Source organism: Ceratotherium simum, chromosome 25, assembly GCF_057802395.1.
Source record: "Ceratotherium simum simum isolate JZ-2026a chromosome 25, ASM5780239v1, whole genome shotgun sequence".
NCBI lineage: Eukaryota > Metazoa > Chordata > Mammalia > Perissodactyla > Rhinocerotidae > Ceratotherium > Ceratotherium simum.
Genome location: NC_141924.1, coordinates 6,486,372 through 6,510,654, shown reverse-complemented (window position 1 = coordinate 6,510,654; position 24,283 = coordinate 6,486,372). Strand labels below are relative to the sequence as shown.

General features: G+C 44.3%; 1 protein-coding gene across 2 annotated transcripts in view; it reads right to left on the bottom strand.

Moving 5' to 3' along the window:
• EFCAB6 (EF-hand calcium binding domain 6) overlaps positions 1-24,283 on the bottom strand; it is a 250,224-nt gene that overhangs the window by 191,407 nt on the left and 34,534 nt on the right. For both annotated transcript variants that reach the window (XM_087448778.1, XM_087448779.1), the window contains 2 exons: positions 21,860-21,948; positions 14,161-14,227 (listed from right to left, as the gene is read on the bottom strand). In XM_087448778.1, coding sequence (XP_087304904.1) covers positions 14,161-14,227; positions 21,860-21,948 — 156 coding nt within the window. The remainder of the gene's footprint in view (positions 1-14,160; positions 14,228-21,859; positions 21,949-24,283) is intronic.

Here is a 24,283-nt window from a genome sequence, read left to right as displayed (position 1 = left end):
CATCTCCCACTTCTTACAACTGCAGAGCAGCGGCTGAAACGATCTTAATACCCAAAACTGGGAATACCAAACGTGGAAGAGTGGGAACATCCTCAGGTGGAGTGAAGCCCACTCGTGTGTGTCCACTCTCAGCTTGACGGCTTTGTCTAAAAGAACAGAGCCCCAGCCACGGAGAGCACTTGTTCCCATGGCCAAATAAAAATCTCAGCACCTTTTCTGCTGCCAAATGCCGATTCACCTCTTCTGGTAGAACAGAGGACATGAGGCGATGCGCTTTTTTAAAACCCCAAAGCAACCCATATGGATCTCCAGCGTGGAAAGCCGGGAAGCAGCAGATCTGGCACACAGCTCACACCCACCAGAGGTATGTCTCCAAGTTTCTTATCATTTGTCAGACTGAAGTTTGGCAAGATCTGAATAGAGCTGCAGATGGTGAGGCTTATCAAAGGCAGCAAAGTTAGGGCTGTGGTGTACAAGACTTGTCCCATACTTGATAGGAGAGAAGAAAAAGTATGAAGGAATACAATGGCTGGGGTCACAACAGTGACGATGCCCCCGCTCTGCCCCATTTCCCTGCTCCCTTAGAAACGGAGAAGGGGGCAGGAGAGGAAAAGATGGAGAAAGGAGAATGAGAAAGTGTGGGCAGCATCTAGCTGCTTTCTAGGCCATCTTGGCATAACTGGGACAAGTTTGCATTAAGAGCCAACCGTCCCTGAGCCTCCTGCTTACCCCCGAGGCCAGCTCCGACCCCCCAATCACCCGCCCCACCCCCACAGTCCCCGGACTCCAGCAGTTCTGAACTACTTCAGTTCACAAGCCCGTCGGGGTCTCTTCTCGCAGGCTGGAAAGTCCTCCCCACGGCCTGAAGCCCCAGATGATCTGACCCCCACTCTCCTCTCCTCACTCTGCTCCAGCTACCCAGGCCTCCTTGTTCTTGTGCACACATACTGGGCACGCTCATCCTTCAAGACTTTTGCATGTCCGGTCTCCTCTGCCGGACGGCTCCCTCCTGGCCTTCATTCAGGTCTCAGTCACACGCCACCTGCTCACAGACACCTTCCTCCACGGCCTGCACAAAAGCACATCCTCATCCCTTTCTGACCACTCCCTTCCATTTTTCTTCTTCGCATTCATCCACACCTGGACCATTTCATATTTCTTTCTGTATCTGTTTACTGTCTTTCTTCCTCCGTTGAAATGTAAACTCCACGGAGGGGGATCCAGTTTTGTTGGCTGCTGTGTCCTCAGGGCATAGAACAGCGCTGGACACATTGGATGCTCGTAATATTTGCGGAGTGAGTTAACATGCTGTGTCTGCTGCCCGGAACGCCCTCTCCGGCTCTGCCACTGCCCGCTCTGTGGCAGGATTCCGTGCCTTCTCTTCTGGCTTTCCTAATTACGCTTCCATTCCTCACTGGCTCCCCACTTCCTTCTTGACATCTTGGTGTATTCCTGCCTGAAAATGGTACCCAGCTCCCTCCCCTGCAGGAGGGGACCCTCCCCACTCCTTGTCTGGCCTCTGCTCTCCAGGCACTCCATTCCCACCCGTCAAATCCCCACAGCTTCTAGGGAGGAATGCTCTTGGAGAGGGTCAAATCCTCAGAGAGAGGGAAAAACTGTGCACAGTTAACAAAAAAAGAAGGGCCACTGCCTCTTGCCTCCTTCCTCCAAATCCAGCACACCTCTGTAAAGAAACGTGCTATTGCCCTATTATTGCCCAGAGATGGGCCTGAGAAAGGGTGCTCTCCCGGCCTGGCTTCATTGCCTATGGTGGCCTGACTCCCTTTCCTGCGTTCCAGGCGCGGCAATGCCTGCCGTCTGTTTTGTACGCCTGCAAGCTAAGAATGGTTTTTACATTTTTAAACGGCTGAAAAAAAAATCAAAAGAACGATATTTTGTGACATGTGAAAGTTATGTGAATTTCAAATTTCAGGATCTGTAAGTAAATTTTATTGGCGCCCAGCCACGCCCATTCATTTACTTATTGTCTCCAGCTGCTCTCCCCTACCAGGGCAGAGTTAACTAAGTGGACAGACCTCTGACCTGAAGAGATAAAAATGTTTACTATGTCGACGCAAACAATTCATAATCAATCTACAAGTCAAAATTGGGGTGAGTTTATTATCTGAGCCAGCTTTGAGGACTATAGCCTGGGAGAACGCTTCTGCCAAGGAAGGAAGCTCTCCGAAGATGCAGGGTGTACAGAGTGGGTATATACCGTCTTGGAACAAGGAACATACATCACATACGACAGGACTGTCCCTTTTACTACAGTCATGAGATGCTTTGCTGGTACAGCAGGTCAGTGGTCACAAGGCGAGCACAGCAGGTTGGTAATTAATCCTTAGTTTCTGGAAAGAAATGCTTCTCTACAAAGAAATGCTGATATAGGGGGAGGCAACATCCCTATCTTTAAGGGCATCATTTTTGTCTTTAGGACATTGTAAATGTTTGAGGCAGATGTACACTGCATGCTCGACAGGCCATGTCAGGCCCTTCTGGAGAAACAAGGTCGGGCCAAACTAGTTTTAAACCAAATAGCTTCCTCCTATACTCCAATATATCTTATCGCTTTTCATTTATTCATCAACTAACTTTACGGGAGAAGTTCATGACCCCATTCCACTCTCTCCCGTGCACTCCCACTTACATCTGACCGGGTGATAAGTGTCAGGGGAGTTTTGTGCATAAAAACAAGTAGAAGCAGGGCCGGCCCCGTGGCTTAGCGGTTAAGTGCGTGCTCTCCGCTGCCGGCGGCCCGGGTTCGGATCCCGGGTGCGCACCGAGGCACCACTCCTCCAGCCATGCTGAGGCCGTGTCCCACATACAGCAACTAGAAGGATGTGCAGCTATGACAGACAACTATGTACTGGGGCTTTGGGGGAAAAATAAATAAATAAAATCTTTAAAAAAAAAAAAAAAAAAAAAAAAACAAGTAGAAGCACTGAGGAGTTAAAAAGAAAACCGAAACAATAGCTAGGTGTGACTTGAAATTAAAGACTCAGGAGCCGGGAAATGGGCCTGAGGCTCTCTGAAGAGGCTGCCCAGACTTCTCTTCCCAACCATTTACCCCATTCCCTGCGCCAGACCAGACTCGAGTCCCAGCTGGGAGCTGCCTCCCTCCCACTCTCCAGACCCCCACGGGGCTGCTTGCCAGAGCTCTGCCCAAGGGCACTGCCCGGCCGGCCCCCACCAGACCCAGACTCCCCACCACTCCCTAGCCCCCTCTGCACCCTGGACCTCCAACTCTCTCTGGACCCCCACCTCTCCCGGGCCCCCCACCACACCTCCGCCCTGTACAGCACACTGGCCCCCACCGCAGACCCTGAGAGCAGGGCAGTATCTGGCCGTCTCTGCATCCTTAGAGCCCAGGTCTGGAGAGATGCCCGAGGCTTTGAGGACTATGGGTGAACCAAGCCATCTAAGGAAGGGAACCACAGTGAGAATGGACTAAAAAGGCTAGATTCTTCCATCTGGACAGCAAGGCTGGGGAAAAGCAGGAGAGGAAGCTTTTGAGCTCTGAAGCGTGACTACATAAACCAGGACTCATTCACCTAACACTTCAAAAAAAGAAAAGAATGCCTGTTTCACATAGTAGTGAAGTTAAAGAAGGATGTGATTACTGAAAAAAAGTGATAGTAGCAAAATTAAATTAAAATATTCCAAAAAAGATGTAGATGAGTCTATGGAGGGCAGACTCAGAACAGAGAATGTCAGACCTGAAAGAGTAAAGCCAGCGGTGGGGGGGGGGGGGGGGGAGGAACCTGCTTCAGACGTGGTGGTGTGCCCACTGAGAACCACGTGACCTGCTCTGGGCTGCAGCAACACCCCCACCCCCAACAATGCCAGGTGTCAACCCTCCCCTCCCTCCTTCCTCTCTACAGGGACCCCTGGGCAATGTGTGACCAGCCATGGACTCTGAAATGAGACTTGGAATCTCAGCTCCACATTATTATTCAGGTGACCTTGGAGCAGCGACCTGACTCCTTTCAACTGCAGTTTCCTCATCTGTGAAATGGGAAGGAATAAGCGCCCTGTATCGGTGTGTGAAGATGAAATGAGCTCGTGTGTGCAGATGCCTCACAGGGAACATAATCAATAAATGGTGGTGTGACGGGAACCGCTGACCAGGACAAAAGGCTGAGAACAGAGTTCCAAAGAACAGGACAACCACACACCCACGTCAGGGAACAGTAAGTGCTAAACCAGCACAACTCCCCTCACCCCAGCCAACTCCTCCAACCCCTTCACTGTCCCACTGCCCAGCCTAAGTTAACACAGCCTTGAGAGGGCAGAAGGTCTTGAGTGGGCAGGAGTCCAGGGCCAAGAATAGGGCCTGGATCAATGAACATTTGTTGAGTGGATGAATGTATGGGTGGATGGATGGATGGATGGATGGACGGACGGACGGATGATGGAGAGATGGATGGGCAGATGGATAGATAGGGTGATTGCAGCATTCATGAAGAAGCTCCAGTAAGCCAAGAAAATGCTTGTACAGACAGAACAAGTACCTGCAACAAGGGCAGATAGGCATCTTGTTTCCCAGTGGACGCAGTGATCTGCTCTGCACCTTCCTGAGGAAAGGAAGTGAGGACTGGACAGAGACAGCAGAGCGGGGCGGGAGGGGTAGAGTAGAGCAGCCTACGTGCCTGCTGATGGCATGACCAGGACGTGTGAATTTTCCATGGGGTAGGCAGACACCAAGAAAGGTAGAAGGCTTGAGCTGTCCTGCTCCCAGGGGCTGCTCATCAGGTGAGGGGACCCAAGCAGCCTGAGGATGGGAGATGGACCACCAGGAGTAGAGCTGAGGAGGCCCAGAGGGGGCTGAGCCAGAGCTGATCCTCCTCATCAGGAAACTATATAATTTGGTGGTCCCTAGAGCACTGTCCTAGTAACTCCACATATGCCCTACAAGAGAGCATCCTTTACATGCTGCCCAATGAGGACACCAACGAAGGCAGAGAGAGACATGTCTTTTCCTCAGCCCTCATCACAGACCCCACAAACTGGGGAGAAAGGAAGCAGAACGAGGGAGCGAAGGACAAGCGAACCAGCAGGCCATGCCCCTCCACGCTGCGGCTCCCTCGACCCGGAGCAGGGAAGGCAAGGGCCAGCTGAGCTGGATCTGAGCTCTAGGTGTAACACTGGACTCGCCTGCGCTGGATTTGTTTATACTAAATGTGAAAGCCGTGGCACACTGGGGACGGGACAAGGAAGGCAGAGTTGCCAGCGCCTGCTTGAGAACAGGGAGGAGAGAAAAATCAAACTGCTTCCTTTTCGTACCCCACTGAGTTCAGACGGGTCAATAAACTGCTAACAGTGGGTGTTATTATTACTCTATAGTTCTTTGTTTAAAATTCTTTTTATAGCACTTTGAGCTCCAGGAAGGAAAGCTGTGAACCCAAATAAATAGGACCATCCAGACTTGAAAGTAGGTGAGAAAAGGCCTAGTGTTTCCTCCCTGAAGCCCAGAATTCCCACTCGGGCTGCAGAATAATCCCTCTCTAGCTGTGGCCCTTCCCGGACGAAGGCTGAGCTTCTCTCTGCCACAAGTGTGCCCTGCACATTAACTTCAACCGCCTGCAATTGTATTCTTATCGGCTCCTGTTTGCTGTTTTCTGTTCGGTTCCTTTCCCGGAGCCACCTTTTCTCGCCTGTTTCTAGCAGAAGTGGTTCAGGAAAGGCACCCCTGGCCCCCCCGCCCCCGCCTCTAGCCGCCCCTGCGTCTTGGCTCTGCCGCAAGATGGAAGGGCTGGGCATCCACGGCTGTCAGTCTGGCACCTTCCTGTCACCACGACTAAATCCATTTTAAATTTAAGGAATAAGTTTCTAAAATGACACCATGAAAAAGGATTTCTCTTACAATAAACACATCAATGCTCATTTTCCTTATTATTCTACTTTTGGCTATTTCATATAAAATCTTTAATTAAAGTTTTTCTTTGAAATTGTCATTATCAACCCAGAAGAAAGAAAGGGGGAAAAAAAGAACAACACAGCTGTGCAGATATGAAGCGCTATTCAGGACTAAATGAACTGGAACGAAATAAGTAGCTTGACTGTTATGTTCTTGGTTTTGGCTCTGTATTCTCAATAGCACAGTCTAACTTGTCACTTTATATCGATTCCATCTGTTTACACTCTGCGGAGTATTGGCTTCCTACCGTGAACATTTCCTATTTACCAGCTGGTAGAGATGAGCCAAACCAGATAGGAAAAAATTAGACTACATTCAGAACCTCATAAACACAAACTTTCAATTTGGGGACATGTGGGAGGAGCTGTGCCGGGCACTGCTCACCTTTAACAAAGGCTTCGCCTCCGTGCCTCTGGGGCTGACGCTTTCTCTCACTGCTCTGGTGCTCGCCCCCACAGGCCCCCCACAGGCCGAGGACTATGCATTTACTTTCTGAACGTATGCAAACCCTGCCTTTAGCAAAACTTGAACAAGCTTATATAAAAAGACATCTATATGAGGTCCACAAAAACAGAGGAAAAGGAGCTGATTAAAAAAAGAGCTAAAGCAACCTAAAAGTCATAATTGCCACAATAGAGCAAAAATCCAAAAACCTGGTTTGGGTTTCCTTGCAGCCAAGGTGAAAAAGGAAACTTGCTGCTGTATATGCCACAGGCCATGTAAACCTTCTGCCACATTTGATTTTCATTTTTAAAATGCTTACCTGCAGCATATAACTTAAAGACTTCTAATAAGAAATTCCAGCTACCCGTCGAACTTCTGACACAGTTACGAAAATAAGCCCCAAGTCTAAAGACCTAAGCCTTTTAACAGGGTGTCAAATTTAGAAGAAATACTTCCTGTCTCTCCTTTCTTTCTGACCCAGCCCACACTCATAGGATGGGAGCTCCACCCCAGGCACCACAGGCCAAGAACACTGGGGCCCTTCTCACCCCGACCCTAGTTCACTCATAGGACAGAGCTGCACACTAGGAAGGGCAAGCCAACCCCCTCCTGGGACCTCCCCCACACCCCAGAGGTGCTCAACAAGTGTAGGCTGAGGACTGATGACAAGGACTGATTACTTCCAAGGCCTGGTAACAGGTACCCCTGACTCCAGCTGCTCTCTCAGCAAATGTATCCGTTGCAAGGCTTTCTCATGTCGTAATCCCATTACCAGAAACCCTCAGTGAACCACCACCGCCATCACCCCTTGCCCCAAGCTTTAGGGGTGATATCTGACCTTCAAATCTTCCATCTTTTTCTCCAGCCTACCTTTCAAAATTGATCTGTCCCATCCTGCCTTGAGAAACACGCTCTCCACAGAATGGTCACAGAGCTCAGCTCCTCGCTGCCCTGGCCGTGTCTCCACTGCCCGCCTTCCACATCCCCTTCTTACACCAGACTGCAATCCTGAAAGCTACCCCACATCTCATCCTCTTCCCCGTCATCAAAACGCATTGAAACCCCGGCCCCAGTCCAACCCCAGCTCCCATCTCACCTTTCTCGTGAAGTTTTTCCTGGCTATTCCAATTGCTGTGAACTTTTCCTACAGAACTCTATTTATTCATCCAGCAAATAATTACTGAGTTCATATTAGGTGCCAGGATCTGTTCAGGGCACTAAAGTTACAATAGTGAGCAAAACAGAGAAGGTGCCTGCTCTCAGGGAACACATATCCTAGTGACTAACAAGTAAACAAACAAACAAAAATCTCAGAATGTTCTAAGTGTTGAGGAAAATATACAATTTTAGATACCGTAGTCAAAAAACATCTCCCTGGAGAGCTCGCTCGTGCTGAGCGCTGTGAGCCAGACGCTTGTCTGAAGTTTACGCGATGTGTAACCAAAAGCCACAGGGCATCTTAACTAGAGGAGCCTGACGAGAGCTGACTTCTGCTCTGAACAGATAACTCTGGTGTCGTGTGGAACAGAGAGTGTAAGGGGCAAGACTGGGACAGGAAAGGCAGTCCAGGGTTTGCTGACAAAGCCCAGGGCGGAGACAACGGTGGCGGTGGGGATGGAGAGAGGAGGATGGGAGCATCGATTTCAGGACACAGCAGGCAGGACTTGCTGATGGGCTGGATACGGGAGAAGGGCCAGGAAGGGAAAGATAGGAATCAAGGCTAGTGTAGGTTTCTGCTCGAATGGCTCAGTGAATGGTAGAACCACTGACTAAAATGGGGGAGACCAAGGGAGGAAGGCTTCTTGGGCTGGGGCAAGGAGCACGGTCAGAAATTCTGGCCTGCTCTGTGGACAGTGGTGAGTCCAGAGCCTCAGATGGAGAAGTAAATGCGGGCACCATCAGCACATAGCCCTCTTATCCTTCCCCTCTGTAGCTTTAAACCCTAAACGACAAGATCCTACCTTTAACTTCCCACGTGAGAACTCCTATGTCTTATCTCCTCCAAATGCAAACTCCTAATTTTTTTAGTAACTTCCAGCACCACGGGAAGTTCATTTTATATTTATTCTCACACAGAATCTCAACAATGTTGGAAAAACCTTGCAATATTGTTTCCCCATCTCACAGCTGAGGCACATTCTCCAGGGAGACGAACTTGTCAGGGCCCCTCGGATAGTGAGCACTGGTGCTCAGATGCCCACTCGGCCGGTAGGTCTGAGTGCTCCAGCCCGCTCCCCCCACACCCTGCTGTTTTAAACATTTACCCCAATGATCTTGTTTGTGCTGCTGATTTGCCACATACAGGAAGACATTATTTAAAAAGAAAAAAAAAAGATAAACTTAGTCTGAAATAATACAAATTCTGATATAACAGAATCTCTGCTTTAGGTTCCCAATGAAGCCTTTAGTAAATTAATAACAGAGCAACCAAAAATAGGTCCTGGGGTAGAAATGTCTTCAATATAATTTTTTTATAAAATGGCAACTGATTATTTGGTTGTGTGACGTTCTCTAGATCAAAATGTAAGCACTACTCTTCATTTACTTGCACAGAGACACCCGAACAGGAGCTGTGACATTATTAATCACTATATTCAGTTATGATTGATAGGCTTTTCTGCGGGGAGGAGAAAGTGCCTCGGAGACAATCTGTCCCAACAGCCCTGCGATATGCTAATATTTTCTTCAGATGAAAGAGGAGATGTGTTCAAATACCTGCTATAATAGGCAATTAATACCAAGTGCACCAAAGTAGAGCTGATAAAAGCGGGATTAGGAGAATATTGTGAATTAACCGAAAGCTTGTCTGTTTCAGTAAATGGCCTCATTTTGAGTTTGACACAGTCTTTTTATTAGGCAAACAGACTGCATTCTGGTACATTCGTTCATGCTAATGCGGCGTTATAACGTTAAGGTACGTTTATGAAATGGTTGCGATTCTGACTAACAACTGTTTCTTTACTCCTCAAGCAATAATTTTTTAAATTTCTGTTTTAGGGAAAGTCACCTATTTAAGAAAATGAATCTACCCATGACTTTGGTCTCTTCTTCTTGAGGACATTATAGACCAAGCAAGCAGCTTAGTACCTCTAATTATTTACTAATTGCTTCTGAAATGACTAATGCTGCATCCATACAACTCCAAGGCACAGGGTAATCCCATAAAAGCTTGTGTTGGATGACTCGGTCCGAGAGACACACTAGTCACGGCTGACTGGTGGACCAGATGTTCTGACATCATGGGGCTCAGGCTTCAAAGAGCGGCCCTGGTTTGGGTAGGGACACGCTACAAGAGCAAACAAACCTGGGGTTCTGGATCTCTTAACTTTTCTTCTTTTATTTCTTTAACTGAGTTACACATTCCTGAATTCTAGTCTTGGGTTGAGAACAGTTTTTTTGTATGTGGGCGGGGGCAAGAGTCAGTTCTAGACACACACTGCGTTCTCACACAGATCAGAATACCTTCCCGTTCCCCGATAATTCCCTGCACGCGGCTCACAGTGAGCGCTCCCCGCCCTCAAGTGGCGGAGGAGATGTTCTTCCCCTGTCAGCCTCCTCTCTCGCTTTCTCCTCACCCTCAGGTGGGGCGTGGACAAAAGGAAAGCCAGAGTAAAAAGAGCAAAACTTGGTTAGCCTAGCAACAGGCTGAAGCTTTGCTTTAGTCCTTTTTCCTCCTGGCAGATTCCTCACCTGGAGCACGTGAAGAACCCAAGTCTTGGGCCTCGGACGCTGCCACCGTTCAGAATGGGGCTTGGGCCCTGCAGGGCAGGTGGGCAGCACAAAGATGGAGGAGTTGGGAAGATGTGTGAGAGGGCAGGATGCCAGAGAGAGAGAAGAAAAGGAAACTCCCAAATGCCCATTTGATGTAGGTGCTACATACACGAAAAGATGACTCTCCGGTTGGAACAAAAAATTCCATTCATTCGTACAGTGATGGTGAAAAGAGAGACTTCTCTCTAATGGACTGGCTCTACCTACAGGCATAACAAAGAGCCACATGTGCTGAATGCAAAGCGAGCGTCAGCACCTTTCCCGAGGAGGCCCTCCAAGACGCAGGGGAGCCTAGCGGTTAAGGGCAAGGAGGCTGAGCCAAGCTGCTATGGCTGGAACTGCAGCTTCTCTGCGCACCAGCTGTGTGCCCTGGGTCCAACTGCTCAGCCTCTGTTCTAGTTTCCCTCTCTATCAATGTGGGATAGCAACGGCGCCTGCTTCATGGGGTTCTCCTGGGAATGAGATCATTTAACACAGTAAAGCACTTAGGACAGCTAGCTCCTGGTAAGTGCTCAGTCGGTGCTAGCTTTACTGGAGTTGGCAGAATCCAAAAAATTACATCAGTGTCCAAAGGATTAAGGCCCAGGCAGCCCAGGGGGAAGCCTTCAGGGGGTGGCTGAAGCAGACACTGCTGGTTGCCTTCCCTAAATCCATTTACCTCTACCTCTCCTTTCTAACAAAACCCTCCCTTCTCCGTTTTCTCCAGACACCTGCCCTCTGGTGGCCATGTGCCTTAGGGGAGGGAGCCCAGCTGCCACACCAGAGGGTAATCAGGGTTGGTCCAGGTGACCAGCTCCACTGCCAGTGATTGGTTTGGGTGTGGGATGTAATTCTGGGCTGTGAGTCATGGGGAGAAGTTTCCCCTTGTTTATAAAGAGTAAGATTGGAAGAAATATCATACTGGAAAAAATTTGACAGCGCAGTGTCTGCATGTCAAGCCTGGAGTGGTGGCAACCTCCTGGTGACCAGAGGAGAGATGAGTCAGCCGCTCCTGGACCCTCCCGGCCTCTTCTGAGATGAGATGAGAAGTTCCTTATCGTCTCAGCTAGTTCAGATGGGTTTTCTGTTTCTCTCAGGGTAGAACAACCAAACACCTCGGTGGCTGAGGGGGTGCTACCTGGTGGCAGGTAAAGCCTACCACAGGAAAGGTTTCAGTAGTGCCTGACATGGAGTACCAGCCTCCCTAATAGGTGGAGGAAGCGACTAACATTTATTGAGCAGCTACTGTATGCCAGGGGCTTCACTTAGACTATTCTCATTCATTCTTGTAACTACTCCCTTGATGGTTAAGTTTTGTTGTCTCCACTTTAGAGACGGGGAAACGCAGAACAGTGAGAAACCTGTCAAGATCCCCCACAGGGGGCTGGATTTCAGGCCAGGTGTGCCTGCTTCCCCCTAAATCCCTTTGCCTCCTCGGTGACTATGAGACCACAGGACTTGGAGACAGAGCACTCAAGAATAGTCAAGGAGAGGCCCAGTCAAAGGCCCAGAAGAGGAGCCAAAGAAAAGCACAGTCTTATTTGTGACCAAATGAAAAGCAGGAGCCAAGAGGGCGAGGGCAAGTGAGGTGTGCGCCGGACTCAAAGTGCCCAGCCAGTGGAGCCTGAGTGCAGATCACACCAGGAACCAGGACCAGCTGGAGCCTGAAGATGGCACCCTGAGGACACCTGGGCTTCCTGAGCCTCCCCTTCCCCAAACACAGGGCCCCACGGGATCAGACAGCAGCCTCTTCATGTGAAGCCACGGATCCAATCACCAAAAGATGGAGAGACGGGACGCGGAGATCACCCAACCTGCCTTGCCCTTGACTGATGGAGGAAATGAGACTCGGAGAGCCCGAGGGCTCGAGCGGATAATGAACGTGAACACACGCTGGAGGGTCTAAGTGCATGAAGAAAGGAGACGCTGAGGAACCTGTCGTTAGACCCAGCCCATGCAGACGAAAGCAACTAGGAAACACGAGCGCTGGGCTTTGGTCAGCTTAGGGTGCCAACCGCTAATGATTTGCTGGTTTAGGAAGGCTAGACCACACATATATTTAGCAAAGTCTGGCTCCCAAAATTCAGAGACATTTGCATGTATTCTTGGCTCCAGTAAGCCATGTGGACTGATATTTAAAACAAACTAATTAGCACTCTTTCATTCCCAAACTATAGATCACCGAGCAATGACAACATATGTATGAAGAGAGCCTTCCTTTACTGATTCTGAGGAATTCTCAGGCCCCAACATTTGTGCATGGACCATTTGCAGGACCAGAGTCTTAACTGGAAATATGCTACTGCACACAGCAAATAGCTGAGGAGTGCCTTCGGTTTGTTCTGTTTATTTTGGGGGTGAGTGGGAAGGGAGGAGATTCATTTGTGTTCCTACTCGTACTTCAAAAGAAGCTGTAGTAATAATCATAATAATAATAGCCGGCATGGTCTAAGTGTTCCGGGTGCTTTATACTGGATGTTTTTAAGCCACACAACAGCACTTCGAGGTGGGTGTTATTATCTCCACTAACAGATGAAGAAGCCCAATGACAAGGACTTGCCCAAGGCCACCCGGCTGGTAAATGGCAGAGCCCCAAGATGGAAACCCCAGGCCAGTCTTGTCCCATTCCCCCTGCCTGCCTGGGGTGGGGGTCGTAGGTAGAATTTGGGCTACAGTTTACCCTAGCTAGAATGCACGGCAGAGAAAATCCTGGCGCTGCCCTGGGATTTAGCATTATCTCCATCACCCGCTCCTCAGCCTTTTACTGGTTAAGTACCTTTTTGTTCTCACCAGAAGCTGCATGAAAGCTGCATTGGTTTAAGCTCACTCTTAATCAGTGGAAGGGCTTCTATGGGCAGGAGGCTGGGATAAAAAAAGGTATTAAATGCAAGGATGGATAGTGGTGGAGTTCCCTTTTAGCTCTCCTCGTCAAAGCCTCATTTTCCGTAATTTACAAGCCAGCCTATGTCCATACCCTCCACACTAACCGTCGTGTTGCATGATTGACCCATAATGGTATTTATGTTGATATGATGATTGTCATATACAGTTGACTTTCCTAGGAGAATTTCATGATTAACACAGTCTATGAAGAGACAAATTAAAGACATGTACCATAAATAACATCAATCATATTACATATTTCTTACAGAATAACAAATGGGCCACAATAGAAGCAGCTAATAATTACACCAGGGTTCCCACTAATACAAACTATAGTGAAACCAGGTTTTTAGGAGCACATAATGCTAAAAAATTATCACACTAAGATGAATGTTCTGGTATTATTGGCATCAGCCAGGGAAATTTAGACAAACATTTTCTGGATTTCTGGCTATTTTTGATCTTGAAATGTATGAAAATCTCAGAAAAGTTCAAAAAAGAAAGAAAATTTGTCACATTTGAAACCAACATATTGAATCAAGTAAATTAAACCATGATTCTCAAACTGCTCGTGTGCCTGAGAGGCCCAAATGCATTCTGGGAAGGGGCCTGGTCCCCACCCCTGAATGCCATGAACATCTCTTCCCTCCCCAGCCATGCACTGTGACATGTAATTACCATCAGCAAATAGGGACAAAGCTATATGCGCCTTTTCTAAACACATGTAGTAGCTTTTGTGGCTAAATTACTCAGTGCTTAAATGTATATCACTTTTGAGTTTGACTGGTTCTTTTTACCATGCTGCCCTTGATTGGCATTACTGCTGAAAAGAAGTTTTCTCTCTCTAAAGAAAACCTTGCTTCAGTCTTAAACAAAAACAGTCTTAAACAAAAACTAATAATGATCTAAAATTAATACAAAATTAATCAATATTCCAGGACTTCTGTTGGTGTCATTCATCAAAAGAGATGCCATCTTAGGCAGTCGAAACAGTCTCAATACAGGCTTTCTCACAAGCTCGTTCTAAGAAGACCTATCGAGTTCGACCACTTTGACACGAGAACGCAGATGACAAGACGCAGCTCAGTTTGCATCATCTACCTCTGTTAACAATTACTTCTGCCGAAGGTGAGGGGAAAAGAATTTTTAAAGATCTCCATTACCTTTTCTCCTACTTGGATTTCGAGTTCTTTTAATGTCCGACAGCAATTCATCTCATTCCCACCTCCCCTTAAAAATAAAAATAAAAACTTTTTGTTAACGTTTTAACCAAAATAAATGTTTATGTAGGACATGTAGAGATCAAAAGTACAAGGATTTCTAAAGTGTATATTTTTAAATGCAAGGTATTTCTTATGCACCACCATCTGCCAGAAGTATGAACTGGGGCCAGTTACTTAGCTTCTCCATGCCTGTTTCCTCAGCCGTAAAATGAGACGTAACCTTTGCTCCTCCTAGGGCAGTGTGGGGACTGAGCAATGATAGCTGACACTTGATGAGTACTTCCTATGGACCAGCTCCATCTCACTGAATCCTCACAACAGCTCTCTGGGTTCGGGGCCATCATCATCCCAGCTCTACAGAGCAACTGAGGGAGCTCAAGGTCGTGCGTGGGGAAGTGAAGGGTTCAGACCTAGGTGGTCTGTCTTCAGAGCTCCCTCCTAACCCCTCTGCTGCTGCACTGCGTTCTGACCTCTGCGGGCTCCCCGTCTACTCCGCGGTGCACTCTTAGCCACTCTGTAAAGGACTTTACGGTGGATGTGTGTCTGTTATCATCCGTTGGCTCCATCTGCTTTTTCCCATTAAGTATTTTTGATTTTGCATTATCTGTAACTCTATGAACCACTTCAGGGCCCCTCTTTGGAACAAACTATAGGGTTGGGGTGGGGGTAAGGAATGACAGAGGCACTCTGCCCCTCCATTTCACAGTATTTATCCAGCGCCTCCTACATCCAGGTCTGGGGCCACAGTGGCCACCAGGACACCATGCCCAGTCTTGAAAAGCTTAATGCTAGTGACAGCGACAGACAGGAAATAAGCAAACAAGTAACGTAAGTTGAAATAATAACAGGTGCAGTGAAGAAAATACAGGCAGCAGGGGATAGACTGGAGACTGGGGCAAGATGGGACGACTCTTCTGGGTGGGGCAGACAGCAGTGTCATCTGAATAGAGACCCCCAAGCTGAGGAGCCAGGAGCCATCCGCTCGCAGGAAAAGCTCTCCAGGAATACACAGCAGCATGAAGCCCAGAGCGGGCAGGGGTCGGCACATCCCGGGGTTGCTACTGCCAGGAGCCCAGGGAGACCAGAGCCTGCCCAGCAGGCATAGGAACAAGCGGCGAGTTCAGAGATGGAGGCAGACGCCAGCTCCCGTGGTGCTGTGGCCGTGATAGGAATCTGGACCTCACACCAGAGTAAGGGGGAGCCGTCAGAGCCTTTTAAGCAGAAATTAACTTCATTTTACGTAGGAGGAAACTGAGGCTCAGAGGGGTTGAGTGCTGTGCCCAAGTCAAAGACAGAAGCTCACCGGGAATCCAGTCTTATGATTCTATGTCAAACGTAATCTTTTAAATACTGTTTTATTATGTATTAAATAGATACAAAACCCTGTAACATATGTTTAAGGTTTAAAGAATAAAAATCAGACAAACGCCTGTGACCCACCATCAGCTGAAGAAATGGAACAGTACCTGCGCCGGGGAACCCCGGGAGGCACCCCCCCATCTCATCCTCCTCCCTCGCTCCTCCCCAGTTGGTCAAGGCTTCATCAGCCCGCATCGCATCTCGACTTCTCCCTCTGCCCAGTCCTGCTCCGGCCCCCTTCCCTTCACGGCGTCACCCCTAATCTATACCTTGTACCCCAAACTCCGTCTCAGTGTCTGCTTCAGGAGAACCCAGTCTATTATCTGACATTAACTAAGTATTTATGCGAATGGTATGTCTTTTTTAATCCTTTCACTTTGAACCTTTCTAAAAACTTACGTTTAGGTTTTTCTCTCAGTGGATTTTCCTATTTGTTATTTAGTCAACCTTTGTCTTTTAAGTGGAATATTTTCTATAATCACTGATATTTAGGATTTCTATTTGCCCTGCCTATTCTGCTTCTTCTTGCCTTCTTTTAGGTTAATTCTATTTTTATCATTCTATTTATTTGCCTCTATAAATTTGGGATTTACTTACTCCATTTTTAATCTTGTAATAGTTGCTCTGGAAATTCTAACCTGCGTATTTTCAATGTCTAAAGTTAATCAAAACTTTTATCTTCCTCTTGGACAATGTAACAATTCTAGAACATTCAATTCCAGTCCTTCCTCTCAATTTATATATTACTGCTATCACGTATTTTAATTCTATCGTATTTTTAAATTCCAAACGTCATCACTATTTCCTACAGTGATAGAGTTCCCTGTAGTCAGTGGATATTTAGATTTAACAACCTATGTGCTGCCATGTTTGCTCGTCCTTCCTTCTTGCATCGTCTCCAACTTTCCATCCGGGATCACTTTCTTCTACCTGAAGTATATCCTTAGAATTTCTTTTATTGTGTCTGCTGGGAGCCAAATCCATTTTTGTTTGAGAATGTCTTTATTTCAATATTGGAAATATTGAAAGACATTTTCATTAGACATACAATTCTAGGAAGGCAGTGATTTTCTTTCAACACATCGTAGCAATTAATCTACTCTCTCCTGGCTTCACTGTTACTATTCAGAAGTCACTTTTGTCTAAATGCTGCCCTTTGGCTGTTTTACGATCTCTTTGTCTTTGGGGTTCTGCCCCTACCCCCGTTTTTCATCCTGCTTGAGAGGTGGCTTCTCGAATCTGCAGGTTAGTGCCTTTCATCAGTTCTCAGCCATTGTTTCTTTAGATACTACCCCTGTCCGCTCTCTCATTACTCTCTGTACAGAACTTCAGTTACATCTTCTAGGTCTCTGTGCTGCATTCTGACTAATTTTTTCTGAGCGATCTTCCAGTTCACTTACTCCTTCTGTGGCGTCTATTTTATTAAATAAAATTCATTTTTATTAAATTCATTAAGTTTTAAATTGTTATTATGAAACAGAACCCATATGCAGAAAAGTACACACAACATATAAGCAAAGTTTAATTATGATGAAGGCAAACGCCTGTTTAACACCTACCCAAATCAAGAATTCAAGCCAAACAGAAAAAGCCCCTATTTGCCCTTCTCCAGTGATAATGTTCCCTCTCCTGCTGGTAGTAACCACTTTCGTAGCACTTAAGATGTCATTTCCTTTTATTTGGTTATAACTTTACCACCTGTCTGTATTCCCAGACAATACAGTTCAATTTGTCTGGTATTGAACTCCACACACACAGAAGCATTCCTGTGTTTCTTGCTCCTTCATTCAGTATCAGGTCCACGAGATCATTCAGGTTGCTGACTATAAGTGTGGTTTGTTGGTTTTCATTGCTGTTTTTCCACCAATTTATTCAATTAATATGTATTAAGCACCTACTATGTGCCAAACACTGTCCTAGGGGCTTGGGATACATCAATCAATAAACTGATCAAGATCCCTGCCCTCATTGGGCTTACATTCTAGATTGAAAAGACCATATTTGAGTATTAACCTACAGGGTGTGAGAAGAGTGACCTACAGTGATAACTGCAGGAAAGAGCATTGCAGATGGAAGGAACAACCTGTCAAAGGCCCTAGGACAGGAACAAGACAGCCAGTGGGTTTGGGACACAGTGAACAAAGAGGAGAGTAGCAAGAGCCCCTGTTGGGGAGGACAGCCAGATCATATAGGGCCTTGTAGGTCTACCTAGGGTTACCTTCCTTCTGCCTTTACCAGAATTTTCTTTAGTCTAGATCTGCAGGAGATGAACTATCCCAGTTTTTGTCTGAAAATATCTTTATTTCACCCTCAGTCTTTATTTTTTTAAATGTTTCTCACTGAATTTTGTCATGTCTTTAATCTTCAGAAATTCAAAATAAGCTGTCCAAATTGAATTGACCTTCAGAGGCATACACATTCAAGACGTTATGCAGAAGGCTTCTTTTCTTATATATGGGTTCCTTTTCTGGAATTTCTTTGTAGCAAACAATCTTCCCCTCCAAATCCTGCTTCTCTTGGCCCAAAGCCTTCTTTCCTCCTCTCTTCTCTGTCTACCACAGGCTACCTGCCTAGAAGCAGTGTCACATCTGCTCTGTTGACTGATGCTCTATTGCTGCTGTTTGCTTTGATCACTTGAATTTGGGGTGCCTGGCCTGGCAAAGGAATGATGCAATACAGAGTCTTTGTGAATGAATTTAACTTCAACACAATTCTCAGGTTCTTTAACAAGTTCTTCTTCAGGACTCTGCAGTGAATCTTCTTGTGTGGTGCTCACAAAGCTTTAAAAGACTTCTGCTAAGATCTGTTTTGATGGTTTTGTCCATGGAAGGCTGAGGTTATTCTTCAGGGAGTAGCACTGTGCTGAGTGCCGTGTGGATGACCTAATATGCAGAAGACACTTTCAGTCCATAGGCAGAAGTGTCTCACATGTCCATCAGAGGCAAATCTCAAAGGTTGAATTCATTCACTTTAAGTGGAATAATTCCTTGGATGTTTCTGAATGGTTGATTATGATGATACTACCGTTATTGTAGGCAATGCGAGGTCCTCTATACTAGATACAACAATAGATCCACATTTTGTCCTTACCAGCTCTCATACACTCAGAGGCATAGACTTCTTGATATCATTCCAGGTCTTAAATGTCTTTAGAAGCAAAATGTCCTCTTTAATCTTAATGTTGCTTCCAACTTAATCAACCACCATAGAACATTCAGGAACTTCCTCATATGATGATTTTTAGACAGTTCTGGAAAAGCTAAGACGGCCTGGGCAGAGCAGATGGCATACCATTTCCGTGTTGTGTTCGCTCTGTGTAGTCAAGGGCATCAAGTTTTGGCTGATATAAAACGTGACCTCCAGAACCGTATTTCCAGAAGGAAAGTACTGTATCCAGAGCAAGTCCCACCATCACAGATTCAGGGAGTCTGAACGGCAACTCCGTCAGCGTCCTAGGATTAAGCTCCAGTCATCAGATCTGATCATGCAATGGCCGCAAAGGGTGCCTCTTATTTTCATACAAGTCAGCATGAAGAAAGTATACAAGATCTAGCCCAAAGGTAACCTTGAAAACCATAGGTAAAGGTGCCAGATGTTTCTCCCTTTTCAAAATACTCTATCAGTGGATGAGCATATTCTATGGCAAGAAGAGGAGTTCCCACAGGGTTCCCACAGAAAAAGCTCTTATTCCTCTTCTTACAAATATAGCATAGAATTCTAGGATGGCAAACATTTTATTCCAGCACATTGAAGAGAGTTTTCCACTATCTTATACCTTTCCTTGTCGCTGTTGAGACATCAGTGTCAGTCTAATTATCACTCCTCTGAAGTCAATGCAGTTTTTCTTCTCACTGTCTTTAATATTTCTCTTTGATTTTGATTTTCTGCAGTTTCACTGTGATATGTCTAGATAGGTATTTCTTTTTATTTACCTGGCTTGAGATTCTCAGCCTTTGTCATTTCAAATATTATCTCTGTCCTACTGTTTCTCTTATATATCTGGAAATCCAATAAAAAGTATTATTAGGCCTTCTTTTCCCATCTTCCATGTTTCTTATACTGTCCTCCACATTTTGTATCTCTTTGACTTTCTGTGTGGCATTCTGGATAATATCTTCAGATCTATTTTCCACTCCACTAATGCTCTTTTCAGCTGTGTTTAATCCACTATTTTCATCCATCCACTGAATTTTATATCTACAGTTATTATGTCTTTCAGGATGAGAAGTTATGTTTTATACTTCTTCAAATCTTTATTTTTATTGCCTCTTGCTTTGTATTCATATATTAAATCCACTCTTTCATTTCTTTAAATATATTTAAACATTGGTTTTAGATTCTTTATCTGATAGTTCCAGTATTCCAAGTGTTTGGAGATCTGATTCTACTGGATATTATTTCTACTGGTTTGCAGTCCTCATTCTTTGTCTCTTCATATGTTTTCAAGATTTTTTTGTGTGGTCTGATGTTACTTGGCACTTTATCTGTGGAAATTCTTTAAGGGCTACGTTGAAGAATTATTCCTGTACAGAAGGGCACACCCAGTCCAGGACCAGTTTTAAGTAAATTCCTAGCCTGAGACTTTTCAGACCACACAGGTAGCATTATTTCAGGCACAGACATGCATGAAAATCAACTTGTAATTATAATTTTTCCCCTATTCACCCAATTCCAGTGCTGAAACAGGTAGGTTTCCTTGTGCCTTTCTGTGAGGCAGGTTTATATTTGTAATTTATCCTTACTGAAGTGTTGTTCATGAATACAGCCTACCATATTACCAGAAAGAGAAGTCTCTATTCACTATAATGCATTGTCTCCAAGGATAAAGAGAATTCAGCTCCATGAGGAAGTCAGAAATCTTTCAAATTTAATTTAAATATTTAGCCTTTTTGTTTAAGGAAGTAACTTATGATCTTTTTCATCTCAAATTAATTATTAGACTGAAGTTTCACAATTAAAAAAAATAAAAACAAAAAGAGAACTCGTCCGCTTTCAGTTTTTCCGGTTGTTTGGCTTTTTCAACAAAGGATATTCAAATTAGGATACTGTCCAAGCAGCAATCTTACCCCACAAATGGGGACGGTTTAGGTCAAGAGCACGAATATGCAGTCTATAAGACAACCAGTCACCGTCTTGAGTGAGCCTGGAAGTTATCAGAGTCCACCACGTCCTGAGCATTAACTGAACAGAGCACAGAGATATCCCAGATCGTGCAGAGGATAATATTTTGTCATTCTCATTGGAACTGCTGCACTTTTAATTGTGGTAAAAACGCATAACATAAAATTTACCCTCTTAACCATTTTTAAATTTACAGTTCAGTAATGTTAAGTATATTCACATTATTGTGCAACAGATCTAAAACGCATAACATAAAATTTACCCTCTTAACCATTTTTAAATTTACAGTTCAGTAATGTTAAGTATATTCACATTATTGTGCAACAGATCTCTAGAACTTTCTCATCTTACAAAACTCAAACTCTATACCCACTGAACAACAACTCCCTCTTTCCGCCTCTCCCCTGCTGCACTAATTCTTACACCTAAGCTGCATCCATGACGGATTCAATCATGAAAGCTATTATACCAAAATTTGCTAACATTTCAGGAGGGAATTTAATTCTAATTGTTTACACAATTCCTGAGAAAATGAGGCTGTTCATTTAGAGTCAGATAATCTGAGTGAATAATTTTTTTACTAAAACAATATTTCCTAAATCATACACTAGAATCAAAGAACTTTACAGCTATAGAGACATTAGAGTTCATACTTGAACACTCTCATTTCGCAGATAAAGCGAATGAGCCCCACGCTTATGCTAAAGCTATGAAATACAAAGGAGCTCACACAAAGATCTTTTTTTTAAATACTTCATTTCTAGCTACCAAGACGTGCTCACTTTCCAATGAAAGCTATTAAAAATGTATAAAAACGAACAAATTTTAAATTGGCATATTAATATTTTTACTTCAAAATTAAAATTCATTATTTCCAAATTTGAAATACATTGCATATAAAATATGTTTTAATTTGCTATGTTTCCATTTTTAATACAGTACTATTTCTCTTATTCTGAAATATATCCTATATAGATGTTAGAATCTTCTCTAAATAAATTTTTGACTGAGGATTAACTCCATGAAATTCTATATGTACAAGCTGTACCAACACATCTTCCACACATATCTGTTGACATGATCAGCTGTAATGATCTTATGTCCTATCTCTTATCATTTCAAATCTCACATTTTCAAATGAGCAAAAAAAACCACTTACCTCGTTATAACATTTATATTTAGGTCAATTCCACTGAACCTGGACAGGAATTCACGGTACGGAACAGCACCAGAGCTGGTGAGGGGGATCTACATCCAAACAAGAAGAATGATAGCCTGTTAGAGAAGTTAGATCCAAGCAGTGGACAGCACGGTAGGCTTCATGATGTAAGGCAGGATACCATTAGTGGGACGGGCATTCTGGTAAACACTTACAACTACTTAATTCAGGTGTCTGAGTGACATGCACCCTGAGCAAACCAGTGCAAATAAGATAAATGCCAGAATGCCAGTCTGTGCTCAATTACAAGTCAACAAGTTTTCTACAAAATTATCTAAAATCTAGATCTACCTAAAAAATAAAGTAAAAATAGTAGAAATATATTGTAATATAAATTTTATATATGTATATATATTTATATGTGTATATATATAATCCAAACACAGTCATGGGTCACTTAACAACTGGGATATGTTCTGAGAAATGTGTCATTAGGTGATTTCATCGTTGTGCGAACATCATAGAGCGTACTTACACAAACCTGAATGGTATAGACTACTACACACCTAGGTTCTATGGTACTATTCTTATGGGGCCACTGTCATATAAGCAGTCTATTGGTGACCAAAATGTCATTATGCAGTGCATGACTGTATATTTTCCAAGAGGCTGAGTCCACAGCACAATTTTACCCTCTCAGTGTCATTTGAACTATCTGTATATTCATACACTTTTAAGATAGAAAAAAGTCATTTTTAAATTTAAAATTCTATAAAGGACATTATTGGGTCAAGTGGGTCAATACAGACTGTACATTAAATAAAAGTATTATCTCAATGTTTAATTTACTGAAGTTGATAACTATCCTGTGATTGCGTAAGAGAATAGTTCTTATTCTTAGGAAATACACACTGAAGTATTTAGAAGTAAAGAACTATAATATAAGCAACTTCTCAAACAGTTCAGAAAAAACTATTGTGTATATGTTGTTTGTGTATGTCGTGTATATTGTTTGCATATACACACATAGATAACAAAAGATCACAGGAGAAGTGAATGAGGTTAAATGTTCACAGTAGGCAAATCTGGGTAAAGGATATATAGGTACTATTTGCACTATTCTTATTCTTACAAATTTTCTGGAGGTTTGAAATTACTTCTAAATAAAAAGTCAAATTTTTAAAAAAATGAAAATATTTTCCAAAAAAAGCATTATGAAACTAAAATCAAAATAAATACATGATCAATATAAATATATTTTATTAAGCTTTATGCAAATACACACAATACAATTTCCCATACAGCTGAATGGCTCCCAAGTCTACACAATCAAGTTTGATATTTACTTAGCCCTTAAAATTCCAGCCTCAAAGCCTAGCGTGGTTATCTCAGTCTTCCCCAAAGGACGCATTTCTCTTTACTATTTAAAACATGCATAACTAGGAAATGGGACCAGAGGGAGAATGGCCTTTGTGAAGACTTTTCCTGGAAAGGACACCCCTGACTTCTATTTCTGGCACTTTTTAGTAGATATAATTTTGGGTAGACACTTCAAAGTTTCCTTATCTTACAGAAGAAGGGCAAGAACGCATTAAATGTGTAGTCCCAAGACTGGATGCCCTCGTGGTTTTGGTAGTGATAAGCAGTGATGAGGAAGGGAAGAAACTCACATCAGCAGAGCTCACATTCTGTAAATGGGCACAGGCACCACTCTTGGTGTTTTATGTGAGTTAACTCATCCAGCCCAAAACCACCTTCAGAGGGTGCTGAAATGTTCCACACTTCACAGAGCAGAGGTGTGACCTCCCTGCATGGCACTGCCATTAAGCACCAGCCATCTCTGTTCATGTCACTACACTAACCACCCTGCCTAGAAAAAAAAAAAAGAAAGTCTATCAGCCTGTTGAAGCTACCCTCACACTTCATATTGCTATTTATGGTCTAATTCTAACGGGGCAGATACATTTTTGCAATGACCCGTCTCCAAAGCCGACCCCTTAGAAAACCAAAGAATCTAGTGTAAAAGGAGAGGCTCTGCTAAACACTCGCCTTTTCAGTATCTGTGATTCTGGCAAAAATGTTTAAGAGTCAAAATTGTCCACAGATGACTCATTGACAGCAAATTCTTAGACTGGGGCTGGGGGAGGGTAATTTTTAAATCAACATCCACCATGTTGATAAGTATCTTCAAAGACTTCTCTTTCCTCAACCTGGCACAACCACTGGGACCAGAACAGACCTTTGTTTTCCATCTCTGGAATCTATTTGCCAATGCAACTGCTTTTAAAAAATTTATACAAATATTCAGAGACTGAGGACACATTTTTAAAAAATTGACATTACTGTTAACGAAAACAAAGGTGCAGGGCAGGTTACAAGCAACGCCTGCCCATCATTCTTGCCCTGATCAAATCATCAGAACAC